This window comes from Nicotiana tomentosiformis, chromosome 5 (genome assembly GCF_000390325.3).
Source record: "Nicotiana tomentosiformis chromosome 5, ASM39032v3, whole genome shotgun sequence".
NCBI lineage: Eukaryota > Viridiplantae > Streptophyta > Magnoliopsida > Solanales > Solanaceae > Nicotiana > Nicotiana tomentosiformis.
In genome coordinates this window covers 25,874,202-25,897,849 of record NC_090816.1, presented here as the reverse complement: position 1 = coordinate 25,897,849, position 23,648 = coordinate 25,874,202, and the positions used below count along the sequence as shown (strand labels likewise).

Sequence of the window (23,648 nt, the reverse complement as noted above, 5' to 3'; positions counted from 1 at the left end):
AGGGTTTTCTTGCGGAATGTCACTGTATCATCCGTACTATGGGTATTGTGGATTCTAGTGGGATTTCTTTCACGGCATTCTAGCTTAGATGAGCGGCCTACCAGTGGTGGTGGGCATACGAGTTGGATAGTCCGGCTGAAGAAGCTTCACTCACTAAGACTCAATTTTCAGATATGTTCTTGAGGGAGTATGTTCCTCGGAGTCTTAGAGATGTATGGCGTGCAGAGTTTGAGCAGCTGCGCCAGAGTTCTATGACCGTGTCAGAATATGCGGTTTGATTCAGTGATTTGGCTAGGCATGCACCTGCCTTAGTTGCTACTATTCGAGAGCGGGTTCATCGATTTATTGAGGGGCTCCACCCTAGTATCAGATTTAGTATGGCCCGAGAACTGGAGATGGACATAACATACCAACAGATGGTGTTAATTGCTAGGATATTGGAGGGTATACGGACTCGGGAGAGAGAAGAGAGGGAAGCTAAGAGACCTCAAGAGTCTGGCACATATAACAGTTCTTGTGCCCCAACTACATCCCGTCATAGTAGAGGCTATGTGAGCCGTCCTATTCATTCAGCACTTCCAGCTTCCAGCGGCATTCTGGCTACTCCCAGACCACAAGATCCATATTATGCACCGCCAGTGTCTACTGTACCTCCGGTAAGTGGTGCTTTCAGCGGGCAGTCTAATCGATCAGGCCCGATCTAGACCCAGCAGCCACGTCATCCGAGGGCTTCTTTTAAGTGTGGTGACACTCGTCATATCATAAAGGATTGAACTAGACTTAGGAGGGGTGCACCTCCACAGATTTCTCAGGCCCCGCCTATTCTACAGGGCCCTCAGGCTTGTCAGGCCATGATCACTGCACCCGTTGCTACTCCACCTGCACAACTAGCTAGAGGTGGAGGTCGGACAGGTAGAGGTCGCCCTAGAGGGGGAGGCCAGGCCATATATTATGACATTCCTGCTAGGGCAGAGGCCGTTGCATCCAATTCTGTTATCACATGTATTATTCCGGTATGTCATAGAGATGCATCAATCTTATTTGATCCAGGCTCCACTTATTCTTATGTGTCATCTTATTTTGCCCCGTATTTGAGCGTATCCCGTGATTCTTTGAGTTCTTCTGTTTATGTATCTACACCCGTGGGCGAATCTATTATTGCTAATCGCGTGTATCTGTCGTGTTTGATTATTATCAGTGATTTTGAGACCAGAGCTGATTTATTATTGCTCAGTATGGTGGATTTCAATATTATTTTGGGCACGGACTGGTAGTCGCCCTATCACGCTATCCTTGATTATTACGCCAAAATGGTGATATTGGCTATGCCAGGTCTACCATGGTTAGAGTGGAGAGGTACCTTGGATTATGTTCCTAGTATGGCTGTTTCATTTCTTAAGGCTCAACGAATGGTTGAGAAGGGGTGTGACATGTATCTGGCCTATGTGGGAGATGTTAGTGTTGATACTCCTACCGTGGAGTCAATTCATGTAGTAAGGGATTTTCCTGATGTATTCCCAGTGGATCTTCTGGGTATGCCACCCGACAGGGATATTGACTTTGGCATTAATTTGTTACCGGGCACTCAACCCATTTCTATTCCACCATATCGTATGGCCCCAGCAGAGTTGAAAGAATTAAAAGAACAGTTACAGGAGTTGCTTGATAAGGGCTTTATTCGGCCTAGTGTATCGCCTTGGGGTGCTCCTGTCTTATTTGTGAAGAAGAAGGATGGTTCTATGTGGATGTGTATTGATTACAGCCAATTAAACACGGTCACAGTGAAGAATAGGTATCCATTGCCACGTGTTGATGACTTATTTGATCAGCTTTAGCCTTCAGGGTGCCAGGGTATTCTCTAAGATTAATTTGCATTCAGGCTATTATCAGTTAAAAATTCGGGAGCCAGATATCATGAAAACTGCTTTCAGGACTCGGTATGGTCATTATGAGTTCCTGGTAATGTCATTTGGGATGACCAACGCCCCAGCAACATTTATGCAATTGATGAACAATGTATTTTAGCCCTATCTTGACTCCTTCATCATTGTATTTATTGAGGACATTCTGGTGCATTCCCGGAGTCGGGAGGATCATGAGCAGCACTTGAGAACTGTGCTTCAGACTTTGAGAGAAAAAAAGTTATATGCAAAAATTTCAAAGTGTGAATTCTGGCTTGATTCAGTGGGATTTTTGGGTCATATAATTTCGTGCGAGGGGATCAAAGTAGATCCGAAGAAGAATGAAGCAGTGCAGAGTTGTTCCAGACCATCCTCAGCTACGAAGATCAGGAGTTTCCTTGATTTGGCAGGGTATTATCGTCAATTTGTAAAGGGGTTCTCTTCTATTGCTGCACCTATGACCAAATTAACCCATAAGGATGCTCAGTTCAGGTGGACCGAGGAATGTGAGGAGAGCTTCCAAAAGCTCAAGACAACTTTAACTACAGCCCCAATATTGGTGTTGCCTACAGGTTCAGGGTCATATACTGTGTATTGTGATGCGTCGCGCATTGGTCTAGATGTAGTGTTGATGCAAGACGGTAGGGTGATTGCCTATGCGTCCAGACAGTTAAAGGTACATAAGAAGAATTATCCTATTCACGACCTTGAGTTAGCATCTATTATTCATGACTTGAAGATTTGGCGGCATTATTTGTGCGGTGTCCATTGTGAGGTTTATACCGATCACCGGAGTCTACAACATCTCTTTAAATAGAAGGATCTTAATTTACAGCAGCGAAGGTGGTTGGAGTTGCTTAAGGATTATGATATCACCATTCTCTATCATTCCGGAAAGGCCAATGTGGTGGCCGATGCCTTGAGTCGTAAGGCGGAGAGTTTGGGTAGCTTAGCATACCTACCATTAGTAGAGAGGCCTTTAGCCTTGGATGTTCAGGCCTTGGTCAACCAGTTTGTTAGATTGGATGTTTTCGAGCCGGGCCAAGTTTTGGCTTGTGTGGTTTCTCAATCTTCTCTTTATGATCGTATTAGAGAGTGCCAATATGATGACCCACATCTGCTTGTCCTTAAGGACACAGTTCAGCACAGTGATGCCAAAGAAGTCACTATTGGAGATGATGATGTATTACGTATGCAGGGAAGGCTATGTGTACCCAATGTAGATGTCTTGCGTGTGTTGATTCTCTAGGAGGCTCACAGTTCGCGGTACTCCATTCATCCGGGTGCTACAAAGATGTATCAGGACTTGAGACAACACTATTGGTGAAGGCGGATGAAGAAAGACATAGTGGAATATGTAGCTCGGTGCCTAAATTGCTAGCAGGTGACGTATGAGCATCAGTGATCAGGTGGATTGCTTAAGAAGTTAGAGATCCCAAAATGGAAATGGGAGCAGATCACTATGGATTTCGTTGTTGGGCTCCCACAGACTCAGAGTTAGTTCGATGCAGTTTGGGTGACTGTGGATAGATTGACCAAGTCGGCTAATTTCATTCCTGTGGTTACTACTTACTCTTCGGAGCAGCTGGCTCGGGTTTACATTCGTGAGATTGTTAGGCTTCATGGCATACCGGTATTTATCATCTATGACCGGATTACGCAGTTTACATTACGGTTCTGGAGAGTCGTACAACGAGAGTTGGGTACTCGGGTAGAGTTGAGTACAACATTTCACCCTCAGACGGACGGGCAATCCGAACGCACTATTCAAATATTGAAGGATATGCTTCGTGTGTGTGTGATACATTTTGGGGCTGCTTGGGATCAGTTATTGCCACTTGCAGAGTTTGCTTACAACAACAGTTATCAGTCGAGCATTCAGATGGCACTGTATGAGGCCTTATATGGGAGGCGGTGCCGGTCTCTAGTGGGTTGGTTTGAGCCGAGTGAAGCTAGGCTATTGCGTACAGACTTGGTTCAAGATGCTCTGGAAAAGGTTAAATTGATTCAGGATCGACTTCGTACAGCCCAATCTAGACAAAAGAGTTATGCGGATCGGAAGATTTGTGATGTTGCATTCATGGTTGGTGAGTGGGTCTTGCTCCGGGTTTCGCCCATGATGGGTGTTATGAGATTCGGGAAGAAGGGCAAGTTAAGCCCTAGGTATATTGGGCCTTTGAGATTCTTGAAAGAATTGGAGAGGTGGTTTATAGACTTGTACTACCACCTAATCTCTCTGCAGTTTATCCAATGTTCCATGTTTCCATGCTTTGAAAGTATCACGGCGATCCGTCTCATGTGTTAGACTTCAGCTCAGTCCAGTTGGACAAGGATCCATCTTATGTTGAGGAACCAGTGGCTATTTTGGACAGACGGGTTAGGAAGTTGAGATCAACGAGCATTGCTTAAGTAAAGGTACAGTGGAGGGGTCATCCGGTCGAGGAGACGACTTGGGAGATCGAGCATGATCTGTGCAACTATTATCCTCATCTTTTCACCACTCCAGGTATAATTCTAAACCCGTTCAAGGATGAACATTTGTTTAAGAAGGGGAGGATCTAACGACCCGACCAGTCATTTTAAAAGTTGTAGCCTTTTTTCCCTATTTACTGCTTATTCTGTGTTTTATAACTATTATGTGACTTGCTGGGATAGTCAGTTCGGGTCCGGAGAGATTTCGGAATGAATTGAGATACTGAGTCTCAAGGTTGAAAGCTTAAGTTGAAAAAGGTCAACCAGATGTTGACTTATGTGAGAACCACCCTGAAATAGAATTTTTATTATTCCAATAGCTCCGTATGGTGATTCTAGACTAAGGAGCGTGTCCGGAAAAATTATTTGGAAGTCCGTAGTGGAATTAAGCTTGAAATGGTGAAAGTTGAATTTTTGGAAAGTTTGACCGGGGAGTTGACTTTTTGATATCGAGGTCGAAATCCAGTTTTGAAAATTGTGATAGCTCCGTTATATCATTTATGACTTGTGTGCAAAATTTGAGGTCAATCGGAATTTATTTAATAGGTTTCGTCATCATTTGTAGAATTTGGAAATTTTAAAGTTCGTTAGGCTTGAATTGGAGTGTGATTTTATGTTTTTAGCATTGTTGGAGGTGATTTGAAGGCTCGACTAAGTTCGTATGATATTTTAGGACTTTTTGGTGTTATTGGTTGAAGTCCCGAGGGGTCTCGGGTGAGTTTCAGATGGTTAACAAATCGATTTTAGAATTTGGAAGACTACTGAAGTTTTGCCTTCTGGTGCAATCGCACCTGCGAAACTTGGCTCGCAGGTGCGTGCACACAGAAGTGAAATGGGCATCGCAGGTGTGCAAGGTCCGTAGAAGCGGACAGAAAACTCGCACAAGCGAGCTTGCAGGTGCGAGCTGTGATGCGCAGAAGCGGAGGGCGCATATGCGGAAGGAATTTCGCAGGTGCGGACACACACCTGCGCGTGGGGGATCGCATATGCGGAAAAATGCACAGAAGCGGGGGAAAATCCACAGAAACAGTTGCGCAAAAGCGATTACAAATTTTGCAGGTACGGAACCTCTGGACAATGTACAAAAATAGAGGGGTCCGTGATTTTTCTCATTTTTGGACATTCCAAACAGGGGTTGAGGCGATTATTGAGCGCGAAATCAGGGGGAATCTTGAGATAAGTTACTTGTGATCATTTCTACTCCATAATATTAAATTATCACCGAATAATCCAACTAGATTACATGTTATTGAGGTGTAAATCGGGGATTTAAACTTAGGGATTTGAATATAAGCATTTAAGAATTGGAGGTCAAGTTAAGGTCGGATTTTGGTAAAAATGGTATGGTTAGACTCGTGGTTGAATGAGCTTCCAGATTTTGTAACTTTTCTCGAGTTCCGAGATGTGGGCCCCGCAGGCAATTTTTGGGTTAAATTTTGAATTTTTGCAGAAAATTTATATTTTCATATGTAATTTATTCCTATAATTTGCATTGATTGAATAGAATTAATTATGATTAGATTCGAGCCGATCAGAGTTAAAAAATCGAGGAAAAGGCTAACTACTTGACTGATTGAGCGCGTTTTGAGGTAAATGACTTGCCTAACCTTGTATGGGGGAAATTCCCCTTATGATTGGTATTGATATGATAATTGTGATGTGCTGAAAGTCGTGTACATGAGGTGACGAGTGTGTACACAGACTAAATATGGAAGATTATGTCTTTAAATTGTGTAGATCATTGTTGCATATTAATTAAATTACTTTATCTTGTTATATTCTTCATCATTGATTTAATTTCTATACTTTAACTTTGCTTGACATTTTCCTACTAATTGTTTTATCTGTTTAGTTGAAACTTAGCTTCTTTTATTCTGTGCATTATTTGAAGGTTGAATTTCTTTAATTTAAATATTATTAATACGAAGTAATTGATATTTAAAATTTGGTATTGAGGTAACGTGTTAAGAATTGTGAAAATATTATTTTTGCCGAGTTATTTATTCCTGAATATTTTATGAGATTTTTGTACTCATTGTGGTTGATCCGTGAGCTCCCTATTGTGGAAAATATTGATGTTGTTGATTTATTTTGGAAATTTGAAATATTTGAGCACTTGAGGTGCAGATTGTGATATATTGTGATATTGATACGCATGCGGTGGTATAAGGTCTGGGTGTTGAAACGCATGCGGTGAGATAAGGGTGGCTTGATACGCGTGGCTAGTAGGGGAACTACTATAAGTCATGCGGTGTGATAACGGTGGCTAAAACGCGGGATGCTATTTCGGAAAAAATATTTTCTTTAAAATTAAATGTGAAGGCTCCCGCGGTGACATAAGGAAATGAGATATTGTGAATTTATTTATGATTTGGGAATACGAGGCGGTACCTCGGGAGTGCCCTTGTTGATATTTCTTTATGACTCCATTTGCCTTTGATTATTGTTGTGATTTTTTTAAAGTTGTAAATTTATATTTTTTTCTGCGAGGTATTATTTGCCCTTATTCTGTGTAATTTAATGGTGACATACCACTCACTTGATTAATTTCTATTGTTATTTATTGTTATTATATTGTTAAACCTTTCACAAATGGCTTTTATTATTTTCAGTAGGGCCTGACCAGACCACGTCACTACTATACCGAGGTTAGGCTTGGCACTTACTGGGTACCATTGTAGTCTACTCATACAACGCTTCTGCATATCTTTTTGTACAGATCCATGTACTTCCTACCAGCCCAGATATCAGTGAGCTACCCGTGTACGGAGATTTTGAGGTATATCTGCCAGCGTCCGCAGACTCCGGAGTCCCCTTCTATCCTTATTATGTTGCTTCTTTATTTTCTTTAGACTCTGATATATAGAGACATTGAGGATAAATTCTTAGAAGCTTGTGACTTATTTCTACCGGGTTTTGGAAGTTGTAATTATGTGAATTTGCAGATTTATTTATTTCAGATTTCTATTGTTATTCCGTATTGATAGGCTTACATAGTCTTAGAGACTAGGTGCCATCACGACATCCTATGGGGGAAATTTAGGGTCGTGACAGTCGTTTAGGTATTTTACGGTCTTAATAGATACATCTTCTAGATGGTCGCATATATGCCTATTGCCATCTCGCAACTTGGCATTTGCAAAATTAATGGCACAAATAATCCAATTACGGGCACAATTTTCCGATAATCCAATTAAGTCTATTAGACTTGATAATGCCACTGAGTTTTCATCCCAAGCATTTAATGATTATTGCTTATCAATTGGGATAAAAGTGAAACATTATGTAGCTCATGTTCACACTCAAAATGGCCTTGCAGAATCTTTGATTAAACGTCTGCAATTGATAGCAAGACCGTTACTCATGAAAATGAAATTAGCCACCTTTGTTTGGGGTCATGCCATTTTGCATGCAGCAATGCTAATTCGTCTTAGACCGACAAATTATCATAAATATTTCCCGTTGTAATTAGTTTTGGGTCATGAACCTAATATATCCCATCTAAGAATTTTTTTGATGCGTTGTATATGTGCCTGCAGCACCACCATATCTCACCACGATGGGTACCCAAAGAAGGTTAGGAATATATGTTGGATTTGAATCGCCCTCCATTATTCACTACCTTGAAATATTAACGGGAGATTTGTTCACTGCTCGATTTGCAGATTGTCGATTCGATGAGGCATTTTGTCCAATTTTAGGGGGAGAAATTGGTGAAACCAAACGTGAAATTTTGTGAAAAAATACATCATTGTCTCATATTGATCCACGTGCCTCTATTTGTGAAAAAGAGGTGCAAAAGATATCCATTTGCCGAAAATAGCAAATCAAATGCAAGATGCATTTATGGATCTGAAAAGGATAACAAAATCACATATCCCTGCAAAGAATGTTCCAATCCGTATTGATCTCCCTGTTGGATAATTTTCTAATGTCATATCTAATGAATCAAAACCATGCCTAAAACGTGACAGACCATTGGGTTCTAAGGATCGAAATCCTAGAAAAAGGAAAATAAATGATCAAAATGACACTATGAAAGAGTCTCATAAAGAAACCCATGATTTAACCAATCCTGAGATTCATGAGGATATCGATGAGCCTGATATTAAAGAAAATAAGGAACTATCAATAAATCCAATCGATATTGAGACAAACTTGAATCGATTGAATATAGTGGTGGATTATGTCTTTGCATACAATGTTGCATCTATCATTATGAAAGATAATGAGGATCTTGAACCTCAATTGTTGGAGAATGTCGACAAAGACGTGATTGACCAAAATGGCAAGAAGTAATCCAACCTGAGTTGGATTCACTTGCGAAACATGAAGTTTTTGGGCCTGTAGTCCAAACACCTAATGGTGTTAAGCCTGTTGGATATAAATGGGTCTTTGTACGTAAAAGGAAAGAGAAAAATGAGGTACAAAGATATAAGGCACGCCTTGTTGCACAAGGATTTTCACAAAGGCCTGACGTCGATTATGAAGAGATGTATTCTCCTGTTATGGATGCTATAACATTCTGCTATCTCATTAGTCTTGCTGTCCATGAAAAGCTTGACATGAATTTAATGGATGTGGTTACAGCCTACCTTTATGGCTCACATGATTATGAGATATACATGAAAATTCCCTAGGGATTTAAAATGCCCGACGCACATAATTCACAGTCCAGGAAAATGTTTTCAATCAAATTGCAAAGATTTTTGTATGATCTAAAGCAATCATGAAGAATACGGTATAACCGCCTTAGTAAATATTTATTAAAGGAAGGTTATATAAATGATGCCATTTGTTCATATGTTTTTATAAAGAAAACAACATTGGAGTTTGTTGTACTTGCCGTATATGTTGATGACATAAACCTTATTGGAACTCCTGCAGAACTCCAAAAGGCAATTGATTATTTAAAGAAGGAATTTGAGATGAAAGATCTCGGAAAGACAAAATTATATCTCGGTTTGCAAATTGAACATTTGGCAAATGAGATTTTTGTTCATCAATCTGCCTACAAAGATAAGGTATTGTAACAGTTTTACATGGATGGAGCACATCCATTAAGTACTCTGATGGTTGTTCGATCACTTGATGTGAATATAGACCCGCTACGACCTCAAGAAAAGAATGAAGAGCTTTTTGGTCCTGAAGTACCATATCTTAGTGCAATAAGTGCACTAATGTATCTTGCTAATACTACAAGGCCTGACATAACTTTTTCAGTTAATGTCTTAGCAAGATATAGCTCTGCTTCTACAAGGAGACATTGGAATGGAATCAAACACATATTACGGTATCTAAAAGGGATTATCCATATTAGCTTATTTTATGGCAATGATTGCAGTCCCGATCTTATTGGTTGCCGATGCTGAGTATTTATCTGACCCACACAAGGCTCGATCTCAAACAGGCTATGTGTTTGCATGTGGAGGCACTGCAATATCTTGGCGATCGACTAAGCAATCAATCGTGGCTACTTCATCTAATCATGCTGAGATAATTGCTATTCATAAAGTAAGTCGAGAATGTGTATGGCTGAGGTCTGTAATATACCTTATTCGAGACAAATGTGGTTTGAAGTGTGACAAACTAGCCACAATTTTGTATGAAGACAATGCAACATGCATAACTCAATTGAATGGAGGATTCATAAAAGGAGATAGAACAAAGCACATTTCATCAAAGTTATTTTTCACACATGATCTTCAAAAGAATGGTGATATCAGTGTGAAACAGATCCATTCAAGTGATAATATGGCTTATTTTTTTACCAAATCTCTACTGACGTTAACCTTCAACAAACTAGTGTACAAGATTGGGATGCGAAGGCTCAAGGATGTGAATCGATGCTCTCATCAGGGGGAGTTAATACGTGGTGTAATCTTTTTCCTTTATAAGGTGTTGTCCCACTGGGTTTTCTTTACAAGGTTTTTAATGAAGCAACCAAAAAGCGTATTCCTAAACATTTGTACTCTTTTTCGTTCACTAGGATTTTATTTTCTAATAAGGTTTTAATGAGATACATTATCTATGAACTTCCCGGGGGGTGTCATAAGAAATATCAAATTATGGTGGATGTCTACTATTCCTCCATGATCTTCATCTCAAATGACTAATGACATATTCAATGACATAATTTTTTCAGTTTTTATGCCTATATAAATGCCTTGTAATAGATAGGAAAATACACACAATTGAAGAAGAAATAAGAATCTCTTTTCTCTTTCTCCATATATCTCTTAGCTTATTTTTTCTTGTTCCATATTGTTACTTTGAGTTATATTTTATAACAAAATCAAACTTGATCAGTTTTTAAAATTCAAAACCAAAACAAAATCAAAGCAAAACGTATCAATCTTTCAATCGATTTAATTCCTTTTTCGTTTTGGTTCGAGCTTTCGATTTTTTATGAACACCCTTGGGACAAGGAGGGGTATCAACACTTAAATTTTTTAATAAAATGAAGTGGGCATCGCATATGATGGTGCCATTGAATTTGAATCCATGTAATAAATTCAGCTAAATCTGGAACAAGGTTTGAATCTTGACAAGGAGGGCCTTTTCAATCTAGTGGCTAACAACCTAACTATTCTAAAAGCCTTGAGGGAAGCCATCATTTCTAAAGCTAAATCTCAAAGCTCTAAAATTCCCAATTCCCAATTCCCAAAACCATGCAGTAGAGGAAACAAGGGCTAATCACCAAGAAAAGACAACAAATGTTAACAATTTGACTTCCAATCCCAAAATTTCTTCAAATTTCGACCTATCTCCAAAAAACAAAAATCTCCCAAATCACAAAACTCTGAATTCTCAAACCATTGCAAATGTTATAAATCCAAGAAACACCACGGTAAATACCTACACAGCCACTGATAATACCACTTCCACAGAGGACAAAATATGCTCAAGTACAGCTGAAAAATGATAACAATAAAGCAAAACCATTTGTTCCATCTAAACCGACCTTTGCAGCTGTTGTTCAAGAAGCTCTGGCTACTAAGGCAGCTGATATTAGTATCACTCATAGTACACATCTCGGTAAGCCCGCGGTTTATTTAAAAGCTCAAGATTATATTGTTAACCTTGTAAATGAATACAAATTTATCATTGTTAGAAAATTTATCCAAGAAAAACCAACCATGAAGGATGTGAGAAAACTCTTTGTTAGTGATAAGTGTGGATTTTGACCACTTGTTAGTACATTCTTGCTTTAGTTTTAGTCCTAAAATATTGATTTATATTCATAAAACTAATGAAAGTGTGCAAATTACCGGAATATTAGAGACATGGACCCTAATGAAGAAATTCAACTCAAAAAGGAGTGTTCCAACTCATAAAGCAAGTAGGGGCGCAACATACCAAAAGTGCGGTCGAAGTATTTCTGCGGCCGCAGAACGATGCTCGGAACGCATTATACTATTGAAGGGTAATTGTTTACAACACTATTTCTACTTTGTGGAGAAAAAAGAAAAACTTATACTAGCGTTGACGGTGATGATGTAAGCCATTGTAAGAAACGTGGCCGTACCAGCAAGAGTATTAAAATATCAAAACTTCTAAAAGGAGTTTTAAATTACCAAATGCACCTTTTAACTTGTCACGATCCAAAATCTCACATGTTGTGATGGCGCCTATCTCAATACTATGCAAGCCGACAATCTCAATGAACCACCATATCTTTTAAATTTGAAAACATAATAATTAAATTCATCAGAAGAAATCTCACAACTACAAATATAACACTCCCAAAACCAGGTGTCACTGAGTACATGAGCATCTAATATGAATACAAAGTCTGACGGATAAAAATCATTGTCTGAATATACAGAATAGTACAATAATTAAACAGGAAAGGAATCAAGTCTGCGGACGTCAAGCAGCTACCTTGATAGTCCCCAACAGAATTAACTTCGAAATCTTGCAGCCGCCGTATCCGGGAGCACCTGGATCCTCACACAAGGTGCAGAGTGTAGTATGAGTACAACTAAGTCAATAGGTAACAAGACTAACCTCTGGGCTGAATGTAGTGACGAGCTCCGCAGGTACAATCCAATATAAATAATGGTACTAAAATGTAAGCATGCTTTCAAGTTCAACAGTTAAACTCAGTATAAGTAAAATAGATCAATACTGTATGGTATGATGAATGTGACATCTGAGTGGAAATACTTCCTGTACTACTGGTCACAAATCATTCGGTCACTTGGTACTGTCTATGGTCTATCCAGCCCAGGGATATTCCATCCCGTATATATATTCACATCGACTGACAGTTAGTCACTCAGTACCGTATAAGGCCAATCCAGCCCTGGGGTAATTTACTTCCACATGTAAATGATACAGACAAGATCCATGTCCAGGAAAAATTCATCACAATATAAATAAATAAGGCAAGTCCATCCCGAATATATATAATCATCTACGCTCACTGGGTGTGTACAGACTCCGTAGGGGCTCCTTCAGCCCAATCGTGATATAAAGCCTTTATGGCCTACTGCAGGCGGACAGTCCCGATCCGTATATGAATAAAGCCTATAAGGCCTGCTGCAGGCGAGCAACCTTGTTCCATAAAATAGTAAAGCCTATAATGCATCCCCGATCCATATAATAATAATGTATAAAGCCATTATGACCTGTTGCAGGCGGGCAACCCCGATCCATTTAATGATAACATATATAAATCCAATATGGCCTGCTGCGGCGGCAGCACGATCCCATAAATATCCTCACAACGGACGAATATGACTGAGTGTAAAATGTATATTTTTTAAATAATTTAATTCAACAGCAACATGACCCCATGGGTCCCAAAATATTGGCACGTAGCCTAAACATGATAGTTAATAAGAGCCTCAACTCAATTTCTCTAACACGTGGAACATGTTCAGATAATAACATGATTCATTAATTTTACAACTGCATAAGATTTATTCAAGACACAATTTTTATGGTCCACGTCCACATGCTCGTCACCTATCATGTGTGTCACCTCCAAACAATTTATATCATACTAAATTTCGGGGATTCATACCCTCAGAACCAAGTTTAGAAGTATTACTTACCTCAAACCGTGTAATTATTTATTCCGCTATGCCCTTGCCATGAGTATTGGTCTCCAAAAGCCTCATATCTAGCCACAATTAATTTGATTCAGTCAATACCAATTATTATAATAATTCCATAAGGAAATACTAATTTTCCAATAAAAATCAGAAATTAACTCAAAAATTGCCCGTGGGGCTCACGTCTCGGAACCCGACAAAAGTTATAAAATATGAACGCCCATCCAACTATGAGTCCAACCATACAAATTTCACCAAATTCCAACATCAACTCGACCCTCAAATCTTCAATTAAAGTCTTTGAAGATTTCTACCATTTTCAATCCAATCTTTACCCATTCGGACTCAACAATTTTTCCATAAACCTTATTGATACGTATAAATAATACTCTTACACCCAAGAATCATACTCTTAATCACTCATCTTTACCCAAACTCAAAATTGAAGATTAGGGGTTAGAACCTTACCTCTTGGATGAAGATCTTGTGATATTTCCTTGTTGGATTTCAAAGCTTGAACAAGATCTTGATGAACAAAGTACTTGAGCTTCTTCCTCTCTCTAGAACACTCTCCATTCTCTCTAAAAATATCAGATTTTTGCTCCAAAATGAGCTTCAAGGGCTATAAATCGAAATTGGGTCGGGTCAAAAATTAGAAATAATTGAAACTCCGACGCAGATTTGCGATCGCATAACACGTATGCAGTCCGCAAACTGATCGTATAGTTGAAGCTCCAAAATGAGGGTCGCCTGGATAGGTCTGCGGTGATTATGCGGCCCGCATACTTGTTCTGCGGTCGCATAATGCACCGCAGAACAGGTCTGCGGTCGCATAATGCACCGCATACTTCCTCAAATCTTGCCTCATATCTGCTTCACTCTGCGGCCATTATGCGATCAGCAGAGTGATTCTGCAACCGCATAGTGGGCCGCAGAAATGTCCTCTTCTGCCGAAAATTTTCGTTTTTACTCCTCAGTACATTGTTCAACCCAAAAAGTCCGAGCCACGAGAAATTTCTATAACCTTTGTACTAATTGATCTACTTCGGCACCACAAAACCTTAATTTCCTTAGCAAAAATTCTCCGGGGTCTTTATACATAAGTCAACATCCAGTCAACCTTTTCAACTTAAATTCTAAACCCTGGAACTAAGTATTCCAAATTATTTCAAAACCTCACCGGACCCGAACCAATTACTCCCGGCAAGTCACATAACCAATGTAAAGCATAAATTGAGCAGTATATGGAGGAAATGGGGTTGTAATACTCAAAACGACCGGCCAAGTCGTTGCATAACTAATGAAATATATTTGAAATATTAAGGTTATATTTTGGAGCTTTAGCTATATGAAGAAGTGCACATGCGATAACATGCAATGAACTATATCGCTACGAACAAAAATACAAGAGTAACGACGTAGATTCAGATTTAAAATTCGAAAAATAAAGTATGTGAAGTAAAAAATTGAAATAAATACAATTTATATATATGAAGAAGAACAAGTTTGAGAAGTTACATCATATAACTTGGTAATTTCATTGATCCTCCTCTATTGCTCTCTTGAAGCGTCTGTTCATTTATGCCTATCTTTTTACTTTCTGAAATACAATCACTATAAAGTATTTGAAAAATCATATTGAAGAAATAAAATTTCCAATCCGAAACACAACTTTTTTTTCACGGACGTTCATATCGAAACTCATCGGAAATAATTTTTGACGAGTACATATTTCTGATGGACTTCAAAATTAGAGGCGGATCTAGAATTTCATATATATATATATATATATATACGAGTTCACAGGAATCCAGTAGCTTTTGCTTAGACTCTATTTATATACTAAATTTATTTTACTAAATATCTATAAATATTTGACCATGAACTTAGTAATTATTTTAAATTTACTTGAAGTCGATGTATGAACTCATAAGTTTCAAATTCTGGATCCGCGTAGGTCGTCAAAAAAACGTATTTTTAGTAATGAATTTTGTTAGCTAATGTTCTTCTTCTTCATGTTAAAAAGGTGCAGCTTAGCTCAGATGCATATGACTCAAACTTTCGAACACAAATCTTTCAAGTTAGAAAAGAATCTTTGAAGTACCTAAAATATTTATCTCTAGTCAGTTTAACATGGAAGCTATTGTGCAGTGTTAGAAGTACTCTATAAAATATTATACAAGCACTTAAATTACATACAATATTGAAAGTATGGTTTCAAATTGCAGTCTCCATTTTTTTCTGTACACTCCAAAAAAAGAATGTTTCTATATAGTATAATTGAAAGTTAGCACTGACCTTTTCAGATCTGGTACTGAACCTCAGAAGTGATTGAACAGAAGTGATGACCGCACATAATTTGTGTGGCCGCATATCATGGTCGCACTGACAAGAATTCAAAAAATTCAGAGAGTGTGCAAAATGACCAAGACTGAAGCCTTGCTAGAAGTGCAGATCGCACATGAATTGTGCGGGCCGCAAAACCTCCCGAAGAGCATTTTTGTCAGCGAATTTTGGGCCACTATAAGTAGTCGGGAATCACTTTATTAGGTCAAGTTTTCAAGTTTTTTTAGGCGTAGCCATTGTAATTTACCATTTTGGGTAATTTGTGATTATTTTCGGACAAAAACACAATAGTTTATCATTTTAATTAGTGTTTCTTTTTTTTTTTTCCTTCCATTTCTACTATGAGTAGCTAGATATTTATTAGAGTTGTGACCCAACCCTAGTGTGTAAACCTTATGTGTAATTAATTTAATGCTTGTTTATGATTAGGTATTTGTTATTTAGCCTAGTTCATGCTTTAATTTAAGAATTAATGATTGCAAACATTGATTCATGCCTTTTTGAAAGAGGGACCTAGTCTAGGAAAATATGGCTAACAAGAAATTGGGCTAGTTAAGGATTTGAGTAGCTTAATTAAAGGGTTTGAACTAGAGATAGGAAAAACTCGACTTGAGCTCATATCAACTATTTGGCTTGATACCCATTTGGGCTTGAGAAAGTCAAATTGGGCAAAATCACTCTATTGCCGAGAGGTATCGAGTGGGTAACTTAGAGTTGAGAGCTATAATCCAATCACTAAAATAAATGTTAATGTAATTAACCCATTAGGAGAACACCTAGGTAAAGGTTACGTCCCTAGGCCTTTTACCTATTTGAAAACAACCAAAAATAATTAGTCAATTTCTTGTTTCATTTCTCTAGTTGATCATTAATAGTGTAGTTCATAGAAGTAGTTTGCAATACCAACTTGTTTGGAAGTGTATTTAAGTTATTTCTTCTACACGCATCAAGTGCACACTCTAACACCCATTCTCAGTTCCCTATGGAAATGACCCTAATTCATAGTTGGGTATTATTCTTCCAATGACCTCTTCCACTAATTATTTAGTGTGGATTGGGAGTAGATCAAATTTTTGATGTCGTTGCCGGAGAGCTTTAATCGTGTTAGCTATACATTTGAGTGTATTTTTGGAATATCCTCTTTTCCTTCTGTGTTACTAATTTGTTTTATGAAATCATAGGTACTAACATGGCGAACAATGAGCTCAGAAATATGCCTTTGGGGGATTTGGATGGCGAGTAGGAATAACTCGACGAGGTACACTAAGTGCAAAAAGCTAATCGGAGAGACCGTGTACCACAAGACAACGTGCCCGTTCCATCCCCACATCCACCATATCCGCCACAAGCGGTTAACACCGGATATTGCCCAACGAAGGTTATGCTAGTGCAATAGTCCCTCCCCATTTTAGGGCGGGCAACTTTCAAATCACTAACGTGATGCTCACTCTACTTGAGCAATGGGCCTTATTCACCGGTTCACCAACCCAGAATGCTTATAAACATTTGAAGGGCTTTGTGGATACATGTTGAGGGAACAAGCAAACTAATATTTCTGAGGATGCATTGATGCTAAGGTTTTTTCCTTCTTTCTACAGGGAAAAGCTTTAAATTGGTTGGAACGTTTGCCAAACCTTTCAATTCACACTTGGAAAACAAGCAAACTAATATTTCTGAGGATGCATTAAGGCTAAGGCTTTTTCCCTTCTTTCTATAGAAAAAAGCTTTAAATTGGTTGGAACGTTTGCCAAACCATTCAATTCACAGTTGGGATGAGTTGGCGGCCAAGTTCATTGCTAAGTTTTTCTCTCTCGGGCACATGGCTACACTTTGAGATGAGATCTTGGCATTTAAATAATAACCAAATGAACCACTGCACGAAACTCGGGAGCGTTATAGAATAATGGTTAAGGAATGTCCCAACAACGATATGACGGAAAATATGTTGCAACAAACCTTTTATCATGGGATTAACGCAACCAACCAATGTGTAGTGAATTAACTAGCCGGTGAAAAATTTATGACTACGCCTTATGCGGAGGCGTGTGACATCTTAGATGAGATGGTGAGATGTCATCGACTTGGCAATCACGGGCCAATGTTCCACAAGGTGATCCGAACATGATCCACCTCCACAAAGAACTGCAAAACCATGGACAATCCATTGCTAAATTGACCACTACCATGACTCAATTAGCAGAGGCCCAACTAAATCAAGTACAAGCCCCTTAGCAAGTGCATGCTATGGAGGGAGTGAATATTTTGGTAAACAAGAAGAGGACCAAGGGTCCACAAATGCAAACCCGAATGGAGAACTATGTGCAAGATGATGGCGGTTTTGATCAAGATGATTCTTATAATGAGCAAGAGGAAGAAGTGCAATATGTGATCAAATTTCAAGGGCAAAGAAATAACTTCCAAGTCCCAAACCAACAACAATGGAGACCACAAAACAATCATGGCAATTGGAGTTCTAATAATCAAGGGAATTGGCATAACAACAACAACAAGCAAGGACATTAGAGTGGACACAACCAAGGAAATTGGAGAGGCAACAATCAAGGTGGTTGGGGTAACAATCAAGGCAACCAGGGGTCGGATTTTCAAATCCCCCCAATGTATCAACAACCGAGCAACCCACCTCCTTATCCCTCCCATGGTTCAAGTTCTTCAAACAATAAAATGGGACGTATTGAGAATATGTTCAAGATAATGATGGAAAAGAATTCCGATTCGGATGCCCAACTTGCCTCACACAACACATCAATCTTAAATCTAGAAGTTCAAATGGAGGAAATCTCTTAAGCTCTAAATTCCTGTTCTTAGGGTGCACTACCAAGTGACACAGTGGTGAACCCAAAGGGTTGTAACAATATGGGGCATGCTATGGCGGTTATCACAAGAAGTGGAAGAGGCGGGAATGCACCCACCTCAAGAGAAATACGACTTGTAGATGATGACCAAATGATGCAAGAAGAAGAGATCTTAAACAATGTTGTTCAAGAAAATGAGGAAGTTCGTATTGATATTGATGATAGTGTGGAAGAGACTCAAGAGTAGGTGAACCCGTCTAGGGAACACATCATTGACATACCGGAACCAGTAGTGCAAAAGGAAAAGGCACCATTGCCTAAGCCTCCACCTTCATTCCCTCAAAGACTCGCCAAGAAAAATGGTGAGAATCAATTCAAGAAGTTCATTCAAATGATGAAGAGCCTCTCAATCAATGTGCTATTGGTGGAGGTTTTGCAACAAATGCTTGGTTATGCTAAGTTTATGAAAGATCTTGTGACAAAGAAGCGGTCGATGAATTTTGAGACTATCAAAGTCACTCATCAAGTGAGTGCGATTGTTCATTCAATGGATCCTAAGTTGGTGGATCCCGGTGCTTTCACAATTTCTTGTACAATTAGAAGTGTCGAGTTTGTTAAAGCTCTTTATGATCTTGGGGCAAGTATAAAATTCGGTTTTCAAAACTTCGGGGATTGAAAAATCAAGACCCACTTCTATGAGATTGCAAATGGCCGATCGTACCATGAAAAGTACGTTGGGTGTGATTGAAGATGTTTTGGTACGGGTTGATAAATTCATTCTTCCGGCGGACTTTGTCATTCTAGATTGTGAAGTTGATTATGAAGTGCCAATCATTCTTCGGAGATTCTTCCTTGCCACAGGTAAGGCTCTTTGTGATGTAGAAGACGCAGAACTCACTTTCCGGGTTGGTGATGAAAAAGTGGTATTTCATGTGTGTAAGTCCATACAGCAAACAAATAGCAATGATGTGTGTTCTTTTATGGATTTAGTGACCGATATTATTGTTAATGATACAAGTGCTATTATCAATGTTGGTGATATGTTGGAGGACGTTTTGCTCAATTTTGATGATGATGAGATGGATGATTTCATGAAATGCGTGAACTCTTTCCAAGAAATGGGGTCGTACAACTATGCACCCCGAAAATTATCTTTGGATCTCAAAAATAGGAAGAATCCTCCTACAAAGCCTTCTATTAAAGAGCCACCTACTTTGGAGTTGTAGCCATTGTCTCCACACCTTCGGTATCAATTTCTTGGACCTTGTTCTGCTTTACCGATTATTCTTTTCTCTTGTTTGACTAATATGCAGGTTGATTCCACATTGGAAGTGTTACAAAAGAGGAAAAAGGCTATTGGGTGGACCTTGGAGGATATTTGAGGTATTAGCCCCGACTTTTGCATGCATAAGATCAAGTTGGAGGATGGTGCTAAACCGTCCATTAAATATCAAATAAGACTCAATGAGGCTATGCAAGAAGTTGTCAAGAAGGAAATCATCAAATGGTTGGATACCGAGGTTGTCTACCCCATCTCCGATAGTTCATAGACCACTCCGGTTCAATGTGTCCCAAAGAAGGGGGCATGATGGTGGTTATCAATGATAAGAATGAATTGATTAATACAAGAACGGTGACTAGGTGGAGGGTTTGTATGGATTATTGCAAGCTCAACAAAGTAACAAGGATGGATCACTTTCCACTTCCTTTCTTAGATCAAATGCTCGATAGACTGGCCGACCGTGCTTTCTATTGTTTTCTTGATGGGTACTCGGGATACAACCAAATTCTCATTGCTGCAGAAGATCAAGAGAAGACAACCTTTACATGTCCCTATGGTACTTTTGCTTTCAAGATGATGCCATTTGGTTTGTGCAATGCACCAGCGACTTTTCAATGGTATATAATGGATATTTTCACGGACATGGTAGAGGACTAGCTTGATGTCTTCATGGATGGCTTCTCGGTGGTTGGGGATTCTTTTGATGATTGTCTTGCAAATTTGGACAAAGTGTTAGTTAGGTATGAAGAAACCAACTTGGTACTCAATTGGGAGAAATCTCATTTAATGGTTGAGGAAGGTATTGTCCTCGGCCATAAAATCTCAAGGCTTGGAATTGACGTTGACAAGGCAAAGATTGATGTGATTTCTAAGCTTCCACCCCAACTTCGTTGAAGGGTGTGCGGAGTTTTTTAGGCCATGTGAGTTTTTACCGGCGCTTTATCAAAGATTTATCTAAAGTGGTGAACCCGTTGTGCAAGCTCCTTGAGAAGGATGCCAAGTTCAATATCAATGATGATTGCATGAGAGCGTTTGAATTGTTGGAACTCAAGTTGACAACTACTCCTATCATTACCACTCCAAATTGGAGTGTGCCTTTTGAACTCATGTTTGATGCAAGTGATATAGCGGTTGGGGATATTTTGGGAAAACGTATCAACAAGATTTTCCATCCGGTGTACAATGCTAGTAAGACCACGAATAGTGCCCAAGCCAATTATACTCTTACGGAGAAATAGCTCCTTGCTATTATGTTTACAATTGAGAAGTTCTGCCCGTACTTGATGGGTGCCAAAGTTATTGTCCACACGGACCATGCAGCGCTTCGTTATCTTATGAGCAAAAATGATTCCAAAGCTTGGTTGATGAGATGGGTTCTCTTGTTGCAAGAATTTGATATTGATATCCAAGATAGGAAAGGTAGTGAAAACCAAGTGGACGACCACTTGTCTCGTTTAGAGGAGGAGAGGAGGCCGCATGATGGCCTTGAAATCAATTACTCCTTTCCCGATGAGCAAATTATTGCAATTTCAATGAAAGAAGTGCCATGGTTCGCGAACTTGGCAAATTTTATCATGAGTAAAATCATTTAGGATGAGTTTTCTTCAAACCAAAAGAAGAATCTCAAAAGTGATTATCAAGATTATTATTGGGATGAACCATACCTTTTACGGATTTGTATGGATGGGGTGATTGTGAGGTGTGTACTGGAAGAAGAGCAAGGTGATATTCTTGGGGCTTGTCATTTTTCGCCATATGGTGGTCATCATGGTGGAGCAAGAACAGTGGCCAAAGTGCTTAGTTGTGGTTTGGCCTACTCTTTACAAGGATGCTAGTGATTTGGTGAAAATATGTAATGAATGTCAACGGGCCGATGCAATCTCAAAGAAAAATGAAATGCCTCTCATAACCATCTTAGAGATTGATATTTTCGATGTTTGGATCATTTACTTCATGGGCCTTTTTATGAGCTCTTGTGGAAACACCTACATCTTGGTCGCAGTGGATTATGTGTCCAAATGGGTTGAGGCCGTCCCTTTACCCAACAATGAGGCAAGAAGTCTAGTGGCTTTCTTGAAGAAGAATATGTTTACAAGATTTATTACTCCACGTGCAATCAAAAGAGATGGGGGTCACACTTTTGCAACAAAGCTTTTGACACCTTACTTAGAAAGTATGGTGTGATTCACAAGGTCACGTCTCCCTATCATACATAAGCTAGTGGGCAAGTGAAAGTCTCCAACCGAGAGATAAAGAGTATCTTGTCTATAACGGTGAATGATAATCAGACGGATTAGTCCAAGAAACTTAATGATGCGTTATGGTCTTATCGGGCGACTTGCAAAATGCTATCAGAATGTCTCCATACCGATTGGTGTTCGGGAAAGCTTGTCATCTTCCGGTCGAACTAGATCACAAGGCAATGTGGGCTTTAAAGAACTTAAATCCTGATTGGGATGTAGCCCCTAACTTGCGAGTTACACATTTGAATGAATTGGATGAGTTTCAGTACCATGCTTATGCGAGTTCGTTCTTATACAAAGCAAAGATGAAATATCTTCATGACAAATACATTTGGAACAAAGTGTTCAAGGTGGGCGATCTTTTATTATTGTTTAACTCAAGGTTGAGAATGTTTTTTGGGAAGCTAAAATCCAAGTGGAGTGGTCCATTTGAAATTTTTTGTGTGATACCTTTTCGTGTATTAGATTTGAAGAACAAAAATAATGAAATATTCCGAGTCAATGGTCACCGGGTGAAGCACTACTTGGGCAAGGTTGGATATAGCCATGTGGTGGCGGTCATTTACCTCACTTGAAGGTACTTTGTATCGTGCCACGACGTTAAATCAGGCGCTTCTTGGGAGGCAATCCATGTTCTTTTCCTTTTTCTTTTGTAGTTAGATGTTATTTGTGTTCTAACTTGATTTGAAGTGTGCCACATGGTTAAGTGTTACTTGCAAGGATGGTTAACTAAAAAATGGTTAAGTGTTGAAGGATCTGCGGACCGCACTTTATTTGTGCGGATCGCACAATTCTATGTGCCACAACAGACTGCACAATTGGAAGCTAGCCAAAGTGTAAAAATGTCAACTCCCTAAAGTTTGAGCCTGTCAGTGAGGGGCTAATCTTCGACCGCAAGTGGAAATCTGCTGCCGCACTCAAAAATGCGTGGACCGCACATTAAGCTCAAAGAAGGCCGACCCAGGTGATAGAGTGCGGACCACACATGGAAATCTGCGGCCGCACTCGAGTCATTTTCCCTCTTAGGACTCTTGGTATAAATAGAAGTCTTGAGTTTATTTTTCACTTTTCACTCTCCTCATAATCATTGTTACTCTGCAAGTTTACTGAGAGATTTTTATTATCCCACACACACACCTACTTATGCTTATACACCCACTGCACTCACTCTATCTCGTATGCTTCATTCCATGTTAATTTTTGTGTTAGTTTAATTTTTGAAATTTTAGTTTCTTTTTAGGCCATATGTTATTAGAGTTTATCTATGTATCCATGTGGGATAGATCTATATTGGGTAATTGATAATACATGCTCTATGGAGTTGGGTTAGTGAGATTTCATGTTTATACCATCTTGCCATGTATATTTGTACAAGTAATTGCAAAATCTAAGTAGGAAAAGACAGCATGTTCGTAAGTTTTGAAATTTGCGGCCGCACTTGAATTTGTACGGTATGCAGTTTTGGTGATTTGGGAAACCTGGTGAAGCAAGTGCTTCTGCGGCCGCACTAAAAATGTGCGGACCGCAAA

General features: G+C 39.2%; 1 protein-coding gene across 1 annotated transcript; it reads left to right on the top strand.

The window, feature by feature from the left end:
• The first annotated feature begins 21,631 nt into the window (after positions 1-21,631).
• Positions 21,632-22,060, top strand: LOC138892058 (uncharacterized). The gene has a single exon (XM_070175750.1). The coding sequence runs from the start codon at positions 21,632-21,634 to the stop codon at positions 22,058-22,060; it is 429 nt and encodes a 142-aa protein (XP_070031851.1).
• The last annotated feature ends 1,588 nt before the right edge of the window (positions 22,061-23,648 follow it).

What these genes read in the sequence shown, in the direction of transcription:
- LOC138892058 (XM_070175750.1), top strand. Translation starts at nt 21,632, where the DNA reads ATGGTGGTCATCATGGTGGAGCAAGAACAGTGGCCAAAGTGCTTAGTT.